This window comes from Eleutherodactylus coqui, chromosome 12 (genome assembly GCF_035609145.1).
Source record: "Eleutherodactylus coqui strain aEleCoq1 chromosome 12, aEleCoq1.hap1, whole genome shotgun sequence".
In the NCBI taxonomy this organism is placed as follows: domain Eukaryota; kingdom Metazoa; phylum Chordata; class Amphibia; order Anura; family Eleutherodactylidae; genus Eleutherodactylus; species Eleutherodactylus coqui.
In genome coordinates this window covers 28,577,331-28,592,643 of record NC_089848.1, presented here as the reverse complement: position 1 = coordinate 28,592,643, position 15,313 = coordinate 28,577,331, and the positions used below count along the sequence as shown (strand labels likewise).

The window sequence follows — 15,313 nt, the reverse complement described above, 5'->3', positions numbered from 1 at the left end:
GTAATTTCTGTCCTTCTGCTGATGTCATGTCCATTAACATGATGCTGTGCTCTTCCAGTCCATTTTCGGTTTGAATACTCATCTCAAGCAGGCAATCATGATCATGCATGCTCAGTAAGCAATCGCTTCTGAGATTGAGCATATGAGCATAGTCTGCTGCAGCAGGCTCTCTGGCACTCTTAGTGTCAGGGCTCACGACCTCCTGTTTTCCAGTCAGTAGCTCTCCCCAGTGAGCTATCCAGCTTGCTGAACAAGTTCTCCTGTATACCTCAACCTTGTTCCCTGATGCCAGTTCTCTAGCTCCTGCCTCCTGGTCCTGACCCCACCTCTGTCTTTGGTTGCACTTCATATATAAGCCTGGCCCTGCCACTTCTGCACTGGTTATTCTGCTCCAGAGCATTTGATCCAGCTTTTATTTGCCTTCTAGTGCTACAAAACTTCTCAATCTCGACTCCTGGCTTTTCCTCCTGACTACATCGCCTCATTGTTTGTACTGCAACCAAGACTTCCAGTTACCGACTCCTGGCTTTCATCTGACTATTCTCTAGTGCCGTGCACGGCTACTACTCCCACAGCTCCTTTCCAATGTCGGTAAGTCGTTACACTTAGTGAGAAGGAAGTTGGTGCTACTAAGTTGTAGGACCTCTAGCTGTGGGCGGAGCTACAGCGCTGTTAGGGAGACAAGCTCTATGTATGCTGGAAGTTGTAGGTTACAGTCTGTTGCTGAGTTTATTGCGGAAGTGATGCTTGTAAATACAGCAGCAGATCAGGAGCTATGGCATCCAGAGCGGCACATAAAAGGTTCAGGTTTCTGCTACTTAGCTGTACATTCTAGATTTCAGCATTTTCAGAATTTCTATTTTGTTCCCAGAAAACCCCTTTAAGCGCTCGGCAGTCGTCCCAAAGATCAAAGCTCCTGTGCTTTCACTAGGTGAAAAGATATGACTTGCCCTATCTTTCTCATGCATTAATTCTACATGCGAGAAAGTCCTATCTTTTCTCACGCATAGCATTAATCTACGAGAATCCCAATTGTGAAAATGAAACCATTTTGTCCCGTTATGCAGCCGTAATTTTCACGGCCGCAAGATGGGACAAAGTCGCGCCCATGTGTTTAAGCCCTCAAAAGGAGAGCTGAGGGCTTAAACACATCAAGAGGAAAGGAAATGGATGCACTTATTATAGTATTGTGTGATGACTTATGGCTATTTGGGTCTCTGACAACCCATTTAAGTGACTGTCATGCAGTGTTATTTTAAATGGGGTTGTTTAAGTGTCAATATTATTTTAAATGGGGTTGTCCATGAAATTAACTTAAAGGGGTTTTCTGCCATTCTGCCATTTAACTATCTCAAAATAAGTTATCAATAGTTAAATGGTGGGAGTCAGTCGCTCAGGATCCATGCTAGGCACAACGCCATACATTGTGTAGCTGCTGTACTCTGCACTGCAGTTCAATCCCATTCATTTGAATGGGACTGAGTTACTCTCAAGCTATGTGACTGGTAAATGTGATATCACACACTCACCAATCACTGCAGACTCTTCAATCAGCTGATTGGTGGTGATCACAAGGGGCGGACCCCAGCCGATCAAATATTGATTAGCTGAGGATAGGTCATCAATAGTTAACCCCTATTCACAGTATAGGGAATACGTATCTGATGGTAGGGGGTCCAACAACTGGAGCATGGGGGTCCTGAGTGTCCTATAATGGAGTGATGCAGTGCCGCTCTATTCATTTTAATGGGACTGCTAGCGATAGCCAAGGGCATGTCTTATTTTTCCATGAACGGCAATTTATAATAAGGGTTGGCAAGTGCCAGGCTCACACATAGATCGGTTAGTCCTACCAGCATCATGCTGGTCACAGGTGCCTTACTTTCTGTATGGTCCCTTAGAGTTCCAGCTGCTCTCTTCTGTGTTTCACTGCAGCCAAGTGTAGCAGTTGGCTCCCCCTGGTGACCGGAAGCAGCCACAATGCTCAGGAGTGGAGTGGTGCCAGCGGGACTACCCAATCTATGTGTGAGAGCTTAGCACTCGCCAGTCCTTATTGTTTTGGGTCTAGTGGGGTCTTTTGAGTGTAATTCTCTTGGGGCTGTCTGCTTTTCTTAGTGAAGGTACTATCTGTCCTGCTACATTCCATTGATTTTACTTTTTTACATACATAGCTGCCTGGACACTATTTAAATTGACTTTTTTTTAATGAACTGTAATTAGGTCTTATTTTCGGGTTATTTTCTTGAAAAAATGGTATATGTTACTAATTTTGCACATATAGAGATTGCAAATGATTAGAATAATGGGCATCTGCAATTCCAGAAGTGGCACTACACTTCGTTTTTTCTGATTTGTATAGAATCAGATAAAAACCTCTGTGTGCCTGCATATGAAATTGGAGGCCTATGAGGTACAGTAAGGTGCCATGCTCCATGAAGTCCTAAGTCAGTACTACCTATAAGAAAGATTCCAGTAGGCCTTAAGGCTCATTCATATGACCATGATATTGGCGTGTATTACCCCTGCCATGTGACATTCGGTGAATGGAGTCAATGAAAGTACATAGACTATCATTGATCTGCTCACATTAGTGTGTAAACACTGCATGTAGATATGTGTGTGAAAAAGATCGCAGCGTGATCCTTCTCACCATGTACCACGCAGCGTGAGCCCATACGGAATACATTGCGAATGGGCAGTGATACATACGCAACTTCGCTATGAAACAGAGCGGGGAACTTAAAAAAAAAAAGACAAAAGTCACACTGCGCAGGACAGTGTGTGTGTGATACATAATGCACTAGCTGCCATATGCGGGGATAGCTTCTTACACATATGGTCGTGTAAATGAGCCCTTAATACCGGCTACAAGTGCAGCATTATTAATAAATTTTTTTATGAATCTATACTCACACAATGCCATGCCTTAGCAACTCTGTAAACACTGTTCTCTGAGGATGGCCTATAGCATTGCTCATTCTGAGCTAAGACCTAGATTTTACAGTACCAGTCAAAAGTTTGGAAACACTTTTCAGTCCATGTTTTTTTATACTCTATATTGTAGATTCATATTAAAGAGATAAAAACAATTAAGGGACAAATATGTAATTAAGTTGAAGACAAAAAGTGTTAAACCAGAATATGTTTTATATTTTAGATTCTTCATCATAGCCTCCTTTTACTTTGATGATTGCTTGGCACACTCTTGGCATTCTGTTATGACGAATGGTTTTCCAACAGTCTTGAAGGATCTCCCAGAGGTGTTGAACGCTTGTTGGCTGCCTTTCCTTCATTCAGCAGTTTAACTTATCCTAAATCATCTCATTTGGGCTTGGGTCGGGTGGTTGTGGAGGCCATGTCATCTGACACAGCACGGTGGAAGTGAAACAAAAATGGCTCAATGACTCCAAAAAATGGCGACGATGGTACAATAAAATATTTTTATTACATATGGAGTATAACCAGCAGAAAGACTATAACCAGCATCGCTAGGTGATGACGTGGGGACTTGTGACATTTCCGCAATGTCATTGTGACAGCGCTGTGGTTCGGACAACTTCCATTGACTTCAATGGAAGCTGTCCACGCGGAATCAGCGCAAAAATGGAACGTGCTGTAATTTTTTTTCCCCGAGCGGAAATCGTAATTGATTTTCGCTCGTGTACAGAAAGAAGCGCTTTTCTACAGCATGTTATGAATGGTATTTGCTGTGGACCTGCGGTGCAGACGCCCGCCTTGGATTCCAGAATGCAAATCCGGTTGTGTGCAGCCGGCCTAAGTGTGCCTTGAATTTTGAATAACTCACTAACACTGTCACCAGCAAAATAGCCCCACACCGTCACACCTCGTCCTCCATGCTTAATGGTAGGAACCATACATGTAGAAGTCATCAGCTCATCTTTTCTGTGCCTCACAAAAACATGGCTGTTGGAACCAAAAATCTCAAATTCTGACTCAGACCAAAGTATAGATGTCCACTTATCTAATGTCTATTCCTTGTGTATCCTGGCGCAAACAATTCTCTTCTTCTTGTTGATGTTCCTCAGTAGTGGCTTCCATGCAGCAATTTGACCATACAGACCCGATTCTCTCAGTCTCTTATGAACAGTTGCTGTTGAGATGTGTCTGATACTTGATCTCTGGGAAGCATTTATGTAGACTCTAATCTGCGATTTATAAGGTTGGTAACTCTAATGAACTTCTCCTCTGCAGCAGAGATAACTCTAAGGCCGAATGACCCCAGCCGGGTCGGATTCCGACTGCAAAATCTCGCAGAGGAATCAGAGCCTGTGCCCCGGCACTGACCCCTGCATAACTGTCCGGTGTCTTCTCTCTGCTCTGTGGATGTGCAGTCAGAGAGTCGCACCAGCAATGACGTAAATCCGCCACGACTTACAGCAGGACGGACAGAGATCCGCACCAGAATAGTGCATGCTGCGATTTTCCTCGACGAGTGGAAGATCTCAGTTGATTTTCACTCGTGGGCAGGAAAAATCGTTTTCCTTGCATGTCCTATGGGCAGTATTTGCTGCGGGATCCGGAGGCGAATGCTGGCTTCAGACCCCGCAGTGCAAATACAGCCATGGACATTGGGCCTAGATCTTACTTTTCTGTGATTATGCTCATGAGAGACAGTTTTATCATAGTTTTTTATAGTTTTATGACTGTACTTAACCCGTTAATGCCGTTCATTTTTTTTCTCCCCCTTTAGAAAAATCATAACGCCTTTATTTATTCATCAACGTCGCTGTATGAGATCTTGTTTTTTTGCGGGCCGAGTTGTAGTTTTTAATGTTGCTATTTAAAGCACCACATAATGTACTGAAAAACTTTTAAAAAATTGTAAGTGGAGTAAAATGGAAAAAAAAATGACATTTCGGCATGTTTCAGTGCGTCTTGTTTCTACGGCACACAAACTGCAACAAAAACGACATGATAACTTTATTCTATGGGTCAGTACAATTACTACGATACCAAACTTGTATAGTTTTTTTTACTATACTACACAATTATTTTCTGCGGTCATCTTCTGCCTGCAAAAACTTTTCTATTTTTCCGTCAACGTAGTTGAACAAGGGCTCATTTTTTGCGGGATGTCCTGTATTTTCTGTAGTACTAATTCAGAATACATATGACTTTTTGATTGCTTTTTATTGCGTTTTTTTCTGGTAGCCAGGGTGACTGAAAAAGTGCATTGCTGGTGTTCTTTATTTTTTTTTTCAGACGACATTCACCATGCGGGGTAAATAATGTGCTACTTTGATAGATTGGACTTTTACAGACGCGGCGATACCAAACATGTATTTTAATTTTATGATTTAGATATTTTAATTACAGATATGGCAAAGGGGGGTGATTTAAACTTGTATTACTTTTTTTTTTTACAATTAAAAAAACTTTATTGATCTTTTTTTTACCTTACTTTTAAGTCCCCCTGGGGGACTACAATATGCGATGCTTTGATCACTCCTGCAGTATGACGTAATGCTACAGCATTACGTCATACTGCAATTTGATAGGCAGCCTATCAAGCCACCCTATGGGGATGGTTTGATAAGCAGTCTCTCAAGGCAGCCCTGGGGCCTTTCAGAAGGCCCCCGGCAGCCATGACATCTGCATGGCTCCCCCGATCTCACTGCGAGGGGGGGCCATATGGGACCCCCGAACATTGTGGGGATTTAAATGCCACTGTCAAAATTGACAGCGGCATTTAAAGGGTTAATAGCCTCGATCAGACGAACGGTCGGTGTAGCTATTGCCCGCAGGTGTCAGCTGTACTAAACAGGTGATGCCCGCGCTGTATGCAGAGAGGTCGCCCCGCGACCTCTCTGCATATATACCCCGGCGCTCCAGGATGTAAATGTTCATCCTGTAGCAGAAGCGGTTAAGGATACCTTCAAAGTTCTTGACATTTTTCATACTGACTAACCTTCATGTCTTCAAATAATGATGGACTGTTGTTACTATTTACTTAGTTGATTGATTCTTGCCATAATGTGGATTAGAAAACAAATTGAATAAGACTGAACACGGTATGGGATTGTGCTCCAACCCAACCTCTACACAACACAACTGATGAACTCGAACACATTAAGAAGGCAAGAAATTCCCTAAATGAACTCTTGACAAGACATACCTGTTAACTGAAAACCATTCCAGGGGACGACCTCATGAAGCTGATTGAGTAGATGCCAAAAGTGTTAAAGCAAAATGGAGCTAATGTAAAAAATCAAAAATATATTTTGGTTTGCTTAACAATTTTTTATTTTGGGGGGCGGGGCCTGCGACCAAGATGGACGGTCGCACCTAAGTAAAGCTCCGCAGGGGATCCTCTAAAATCCTGCCAAAATCCTGGCCCATCTCGCTCCACTCACCTCCCCGAGGCACCGACAGGACCCACACACCCTGCTGCAGCTGCAGAACAGAGACAGCGGCGCCTCCGAGACCTCACCGGACGGCGTGGACCTTGGGACGGAGCGCGGGAGTGATCGCCCGCCAACGCCCTGCCAGTACTCCCAGCCGTGATCCGACGGTCACCCCGCGATCAGCGAGGATCCACGCAGACCCAGACAAGGGCCATCCCCCTGAACCCGACGGGACACATCAGCAGACGTGCCGGGGACTTGCCGTCCCGCCGCCGGATTCCTCCTGTCACGACCTGCTGACGGAGCCCCTGGCGAACTTTCTCCCTGCAGGCCCCGATCAGACTGCGGGCTGTCCGCCTTCTCCCGCCAGACAGGACTTTACATCAGACTAGCGGCACGCCGACCTGGGCTGCCACCTTGCTGCACTGTGCCAGTCTGCTCGCCGGCACACACGACCTGCGGCGAACTCCATCTACTGCTGAACCCCTGCTCCAGGAGGCCACAAACAGTGAGTAAACCCTGGTGGGTCGACGTCCCCTGGGCGATACTGGAGGAGGGGGTCACCCAGCGCACTGGGAGCATCCACCTGATAAAGCCCCTGGCAGGACCCCCGACTGCGCAAAAGAGGGCAGCGGGAGCAACCGACCCGTTAAGGCACCTACCTGCCTGAGGCCCGAGGGCTATCACCCTGGAGTCACCACAGGACCCCCACCCAGCCTCAGGGGCTTAGTCTTTGTGTCTCCTTGAACCACCACCTCCTGCCAGACTGACCGGACTGTAATCCATGCCCCTACACAGAGCTCTATGGCCCACAACCCACATCCCCAACTGCTGACCGCAACCAGCTAACACCACCAGGTGTCTCAGGCCACCCAGTTCTCCATAACATCACGAGCAGGGTTTCTCTCCCGCCCCATACATTCTCTCTCAATATCATCGCGGAGCAACACTCCTACAGCCTCCATTAACCTCCCCGCTCAACATCTGTTCAACATGAGTACCCGAGCCAAGGGCAGCACTGCAGCCAAAAAACTCAAAGAATTCTCCCGGACAGATACGCCTGAACATACACCACGCCCATCGCGAACCACCCAGGCGAGGGAGAGCGAGACAGACCCTGGGCAGACTCCAGAACCCACTATGCAACAACTTCTTGAAGCTATCAATATCTGCAAATCCTCCCTCACGGGCAAAATAGACAAAATCAAAGCGGGCGTTTCCCTGCTGAGGCAGGATTTACAAAATATGCGAGGCAGGATGAGCGAGATGGAAGACCGCGTTTCTAATATTGAAGACTCCCTGAGGCCACTCCCGGCAGCAATACAAAAAGCTACTAAACAATCAGAATTCTGCCAGTCCAAGATGGACGACTTAGAAAATCGCCTCGGCCGTAACAACCTACGGATAATTGGTTTGCCAGAATGAGGGCTCCCAACCGGAGGTATTCACCGAGAACTGGCTAAAATCTATATTGGGGAACCACATGTTCTCAGCCTCCTTTACCGTGGAGAGAGCCCATCTGTCCCAACCAAACCCCCGCCTCCAGGGGCCCCCCTGCATCCCTTCCTGGCAAGGATTCTAAACTGCAGAGACTGTGACGTCGCTCTGCGTCAAGCCAGGCTTAAAGGCCCACTCAAATACAACAATTCGGTGATCTCCATATTTCCTGATTTTTTTTTTTTTTTCCCCCGAGGATTTACAGAAGCAGAGAGCCACCTTTTATAGAGGTCAAGAAAAAATTCAAGGACAGAAACATCCCTTACTCCATGGCTTACCCTGCCTGCCTGCGCATCGTAGTGGACGGAAAAGTCCTTTTCATGCAGTCTCCAACCGAAGCCATGGAATGGCTCCGTATGCATCCCATACCGCCCGCGGATGCTTGATCTTAAATATGTTGCAGCTATATTCTAAATCTTATTTACAATCTTGCCTCCTATAATTCCCCTGGCCTACTGGGAACAATGCACAATTAATACTTAATAACTCCCATATCGGGACCTCAACACATAATAAATAAGACGCAAAACCTATTAGGCTCAGTCGGTGCCACTACTTCCCTTAAGGCCATAGGAATTTCCCCCACTTGTAACAACCGTTACTCTCTTGATAGAGCGTAGCTTAAAGTTTTCTTTTCTTGACACAACAGTTAAACGGAATATCACATGTTAACTATCTGTGTGATTATAGTTCAGTTTTTGTTAAACTTCCGGAGAGTCTGCGCTGGTGCCATTACCTTACTATCATACGCAAAATGTCGTCGCTCTTAAACGCCCCATTTATGACTTACCATTCTATACTACTTAAATGCCGCTAACATGCTTCAGTTGGGATGTGAGAGGCCTGGGCACCGCCGCCAAGCGCAAAGCTGTTTTCTCGTACATCAAACAATTTAACCCTCACATTGTATGTTTGCAGGAAACTCATCGCACTACAGAAAGAGCCGAATTCCTCAAAAAACCCTGGGTCGAATGGATAAGCCACTCCTTTCACACCTCCTTTTCCAGGGGGTATCACTCCTCATCCACAAAACAGTAAGATGGAACCCGATTAGCGCCCGTAGAGACCCCGAAGGGAGATTTATTTTCGTATATGCGGAAATAGATTCTAAGCCCTATACCATCTTATGTATATATAACCCGCCCCATAACAATGTATATCCTTTACAAGCGGCCATAGCATTCGCCCACCAATACCCCCTGGCAAATGTCATCTGCATGGGGGACTTTAACCAAGTAATGGACTCGAATATAGACAGGTTCCATACATCTTCCACAACCCCTACCACAGCTAAATCCCCCCTGCAACAGCTAACTGACAGTGTGGGTTGGGTGGATCTCTGGCGCATCAATCACCCCACTACCCATGAATACACCTGTCACTCCCTGGGTCACAACACCCTATCCAGAATTGATTATATATTCGGCTCCCCATCTCTGGCAATTTACCTCTCCAACATAACACACTGCCCGCGAGGCATTTTGGACCACTGCCCGATACTATTATCCTTAGAATTCCCCCAATACAAGATCATCCCCACCTGGAAAATACATCCATTCTGGCTCAAACTTATCGATACCGGCGACCAAACACCCGCCCACATATCAACCTTTCTGGACGTCCACAACAACAACACCCACTATGTCCTGAAATGGGATACCCTCAAAGCTTACCTCAGAGGCTGTCTTAAATCTGCCATCACTCACATTAAAAAATCTACATGCCAGTCCGATCGCGACATCGAGGCCCAGGCTGTGGAAGCGGAAAAACTATATATATCTGACGCTACGGACTCCAACAAGGTAGCATGGCTTGGCATGTCCCGCCTACATAGAATTCAAATCCACGAAAAAACCAAACGTAAATTATTTTTCACCAAACAATATTACTTCGAACTGGGGAATCAATCTAGCCACCTATTGGCTAATCTCATCAGGCGGGAGGGCCAGGCCAGCACCATCCTTAAAATGAAAAATCTACAAGGCGAGACGCTTACCGACGCACATTCCATCACAGAGCGATTTAGAGAATTTTATGCCAATCTCTACAGCTCCTCTACTAACAAATCCACTACAGACAGCCTCAGCTACCTTCAAGATTTGGTATTCCCAACACTCAATGCCGATCAAATAGCGCTTCTGGAAGCCCCAATCTCCCTAGAAGAAATCCAACAAACCATCCAAGAAATGGCACTCAACAAATCCCCGGGCCCAGATGGCCTTCCCCTTGAAGTATACCAGATCCTTATCCGGGCTCCTGCCCTCCTCCTCCTCCTCCTCCTCCCCCCTCTATATCTATATCTATATCTTCCCTCTCTCTCATCTCTCTCATTCCTCTCTACATTCCATTCGCATTTCTGATGTACTCCTCACCTCTCCACCAGGCGTTGAGCGGCTGCCCGGCGCGGGCTCTCCGACACTCCCTCCCCCCTTATTGTTATTCAACTGTTCAACATGAAACCAAGCAAAACTAAAAAAGCAATGCCTTTATTGTCCAGTTTATACAGGTACAGACCAGCTCTAGGTGTATTTGTATGCATCTATATTACTCGCATATAAATACTCATTGTCTTATATGATGCTCTCTTCTAAACAATTGTGCTCTGTACCGTGATCTTTGTATTCTGACAAATAAAACAAAGTTAAAAAAAAAAAAAAATGTTATTTATGACTTAATTCCATAAGTGCTCCTTCATAGTTTTTATGTTTCATATGAATCTACTATGTATAAACTAAAGAGAGGAAAAACCATGGAATGGAAAGCTGTGTCCAAACTTTTGACTGGTACTGTACCCATGGTATATTAAACTTTTGCAGCAGCTCACAGAACATACACTTGTTTTATTTAACATGTCCCTTACTGTTAGATACTACTTTGAGGTGTTCTCATTCCTAACAGCTGCCTTTCCTGTTCACATGAAGATTTCTACTAAAAATGGGAAACCTGGCAATAAAAATTGATTTAAAATATGAATTATTGGATTCATTTACATTACAGAAGAATAATAAATGAAGTTCTGAATTGATGCTAAGTAATAGTGCCCTTAAGCATGAAGATCAATCGGCTTTTGTTCCTACCTTAAAGCTGGTAGTTATGGATGCAAACTTGTTATCTGCCGTCTCGGGGTTTCCTATTAAGTAATCCCAGCTAGTGAACATTTTAAAACTGAAATTATAATTCCCATCATCTCCGTCACTGGTGCTCTCATTGGCATTACTCGCCATCCTATAAGACAAAGAATCAAAGTATCATAAGTAACTATAGTAGCTAGAGATGAGCGAGTATACTCGCTAAGGCACATTACTCGATCGAGTAGTGCCTTAGCTGAGTATCTCCCCGCTTGTTTTTTAAAGATTCGGGGGCTGGCGGTGGGCGGGGAGCGGCGGGGGAGAGCGGGGAGAAACGGAGGGGAGATCTCCCTCTCTCCCACCCGCTCCCCCCCACTCTCCGCCACAACTCACCCGTCACCCGCGCCGGCCCCCGAATCTTTAGAGACGAGCGGGAGGATACTCGGCTAAGGCACTACTCGCTTGAGTAATGTGCCTTAGCAAGTATACTCGCTCATCTCTAATAGTAGCCATTTGAAGATAATATTAAAGAAACACACAATATGCAATCAACTCACCGCCTTCGTAGTACGATGTGATGGAATCAATGAATCGCTTGATGCATGCCGAAAGATGTTGAATGGATGAACAGGTAATATATCCCAAAGCACTAATCCCAAAAAGATTTCTCCAGCTTCCTGATGGAGAAATCCTTTTTCGATTTGCACTATTATAGGATTGCATAGAAAAAATCAAAGACTGGCCCTTGGAACGGTTCATCCATCTGCAGCCACCACTAGCTTCATTTATCATTGAGTTCACTAGGGACTCTTTCTAGCACTCTGTAAAAAGCTCCTACAGGCAGCTAGAATATCATAGAAATTCCTCATGTATTTTTCCCCTGTGAATACTTTTTTCAGTGTTTCTTGTTTATTCTATTAATAAGTAAAATTAATAAATACATTTTAATTGAATTAAACCACAAAGTAAAGATTGCACAAAACAAAGAACGGTTTACTTGCTAAAAGGCTTGGAGTATGAATATTTCTGGAGTCTTACATCTTATGCTGTTATTTCTAGCTGCATTTACAATGGTTGCAGTCATACTGACAGCGATTAGATTTGCCGCATACTTTTACTTGTAAACAAATAATTCACGTCCGCCCGGCGCTCTAATATTCAATTCTATTAAAATATTCATAGACAAACGAAACAATTGGAGGGGTTGACCGACAATAGATTTGCTGCTTTTACCGACTTTGAGGTTCAGGTTTTGCTTTTTCGTCTACTTAGAAATGAGAAAATCAGTTAATGAAAGCTGTAGGGAAAGACGTTCTGTGCTGCAATAAATTAGTAGGCAACACATCAATTAGAATTGCAAAACAAAGCTGAGCTTTTAGCAAAATGTACTCTAGGTACACAACGTCAACAACCAGGGGCCGATTCTTGTATGGATTTCCTGTCTAGATTTTACCCACACAAAAAAGTATACAGAAACGTTTATTGAAGTACGAGTACCTGGGTTAAATTACTTAGATGTTGAACCAAGTCACCACAGAATATGTTGGAGGCATAAAAGTAACAGAAACTAATTCTTAGGCATAATTGATCAATAAAGATGTTCCTTAAACATAGGTTGTAAAAAAGCAATCATGCTGGTGCGTTTTCAAAAATGATGCTAACGTTATACACTGGTCCCCCAACTTGTAATGCACGGAAGAGAAGGATATATTTCAATCGCAATGACCTCTCCTGGCTGTAACTTGAATGCATATTTAACTTAGAATGTGCAGCCCATGCGATTGGGTGGACGATTCAGCCTATCAAATGCATGGTTTGACTACAATACTCACAATGACTGGTTGGATCTTCAAGTGTATCTCAGATTAGCACTAACAGCACCTCCACGACATCAGCTGTGCACTGGCCAGCAGGGTGATAAGAAGCCTGTAGATCTCAAGTAATGACAGAACTTTGAAAAGCCCTGAGATGCCTCCTGCATCTCTCCTTTGAGAAGCCCTGAGATGCCTCCTGCATCTCTCCTTTGAGAAACCCTGAGATGCCTCCTGCATCTCTTCTTTGAGAAGCCCTGAGCTGCCTCCTGGATCTCTCCTTTGAGACGCCCTGAGATGCCTCCTGCAGCTCTCCTTTGAGAAGCCCTGAGATGCCTCATGCATCTCTCCTTTGAGAAGCCCTGAGATGCCTCCCGCATCTCTCCTTTGAGAAGCCGTGAGATGCCTCCCGCATCTCTCCTTTGAAAAGCTCTGAGATGCCTCCTGCATCTCTCCTTTGAGGAGCCCTGAGATGCCTCCTGCATCTCTCCTTTGAGGAGCCCTGAGATGCTTCCTGCAGCTCTCCTTTGAGAAGCCCTGAGATGCCTCCTGCATCTCTCCCTTTAGAAGCCCTGAGATGCCTCCTGCATCTATCCTTGCTGACAGAATAAATCACTGGATAATTGTCTACAGAGCTCTATGCTTTTTAAGTAAAACAGCCATTCTTATTCACTTTAAAATAGCTTCATGCTGCAAAAATAGAAAGGTTGTTCAATGGGGTCATTTCATGCCAGATCATCACAGTTCCCAATCATCTCAGATATTCATGACATTTTGTAGGACTGTAGTGGGCATAAAGTGACTCCCATATGTAAAATTGTAGCCTTCAGTCATACACGGTATTCATACAGCAGGGTTGCAGACCAAAAAAAATGTGTGAAACTTATGTTTACAGGTTCAACGAAAGAAATAAAATCAGAACTTTGCTTCTAATTATGATAGAACTTTCATCTTGGGCGTGCTTTGACATTAAGGGAGCACACATTCCATACTAAACTATAATATAATAAAATATCTAGTTCTAGGTCATGTGACGTAACTGGAATATCTAAAAAAATGTATGCTCAATTTTCTGGGAAATAAAGTATTTAATACAGGTAAACACAATCTCTCCTTGGTGCAAATTTTCTTTTGGGATGGCTTTGATAACATGAGTGAAAAAAAAGGGGACATATACACCACATTCAATGAAATAACCTTAGCATTATAATGCTATATACAATTTTGAAGAACAGTTACAAATCAGCATCTTCTCAGCAGGGCTTCTGGTGTGGTTTGGGTGTAGCAGTTAGCATGTAGGTTCGCCCAGTTGCAGTATATGCATCAACCTTAGTGATAACTTGTTGTCTCGGAATGCTTAATATGTTTGGGTGTAGAAAACTGATCAAAATCCCCTGTGATGTTGCACTCACATCCATTATACATACAAGTCTTTCAAAGACAATGATTCATATGAAATACGAACTTCACTGGTTGTCTCCATAGCTCTTCACTCTTAAGCCCTTTGAGAAGCCCTTCCTTGTTCCAGGTATGAAAGCATGAAATGTTTTAGTTCCAGGTACTTGCTGGCTTCTTCATGCCTCTGTGTAGCAATTTCTCATCCTCCATAATTTCTTCCTGACACATATATACCAAGTACCAACTTAATATTCTTGATATTGTCTTTTATCCATAGAATGGTAGGGTTGGAAGGGACCTCTAGGGTCATCGGGTCCAAACCCCTGCTCAATACAGGATTCACTAGATCCAGTCAAAAAACTTCCTCGGCTGGAATCTCAAAATCAACTTTGTGTTGCACTAAGTTTGAAAAGTTTGTTCTGTTTTTGCATTAGGCTGCATATCCATCTTAGAAATAATATATCTTACATTTTTACACATTGGCGCAGAGTGTTTAGACAGCAGAAATGCAGTCCTAAGCTCTCGCTCATGACCTGAAGGTTGCGGGTTCAATCCCCACTTGGGTCTGGTAACATAGTAACATAGTATGTTAGGCTGAATGAAGACAATGTCCATCTAGTTCAGCCTGTCTCAAACTCCTTTTTGATCCAGAGGAAGGCAAAAACCCTAAGAGGCAGAAGCCAATTAGCCCTTTTGGGGGGAAAATTCATTTCCAACTCCATAATGGCAGTCAGACTAATTCCTGTATCAACCTCTGATAGTTCCTACCTGACTGTATGACCCGGATCAACAACCCGCTGGTCACCTAATGTGTATATCCTGTAATATCCTTCCGCTCTAGAAAGACATTTAGTCCCCTCTTAAACCCCTCTATAGATTTTGCCATCACCATGTCCTCAGGCAGAGAGTTCCGCAGTCTCACTGCTCTTACAGTAAAGAACCCCCTTCTGTAATGGTAATGAAACCTGCTTTCTTCTAGACGTAGCAGATTCCCTCTTGTTACTGACGCAGTCCTAGGTAGCCGGCTCACGGTTGACTCAGCCATACATCCTTCCGAGGTCAGTAAAATGAGTACCCAGCTTGGTGGGGGGTAGTAAATAAATTACCCGAAAGCGCTGCGGAATAAGTTGGCGCTATACAAATAACAAGATTTTTTTATTTTAGAAATGGAATG

At 44.2% G+C, this 15,313-nt stretch overlaps 1 protein-coding gene across 1 annotated transcript in view; it reads right to left on the bottom strand.

Annotated features, from left to right (window-relative positions):
- TMC2 (transmembrane channel like 2) overlaps positions 1–15,313 on the bottom strand; it is a 98,114-nt gene that overhangs the window by 31,154 nt on the left and 51,647 nt on the right. Inside the window, exon 10 of the mRNA XM_066584678.1 lies at positions 10,940–11,087. Coding sequence (XP_066440775.1) covers positions 10,940–11,087 — 148 coding nt within the window. The remainder of the gene's footprint in view (positions 1–10,939; positions 11,088–15,313) is intronic.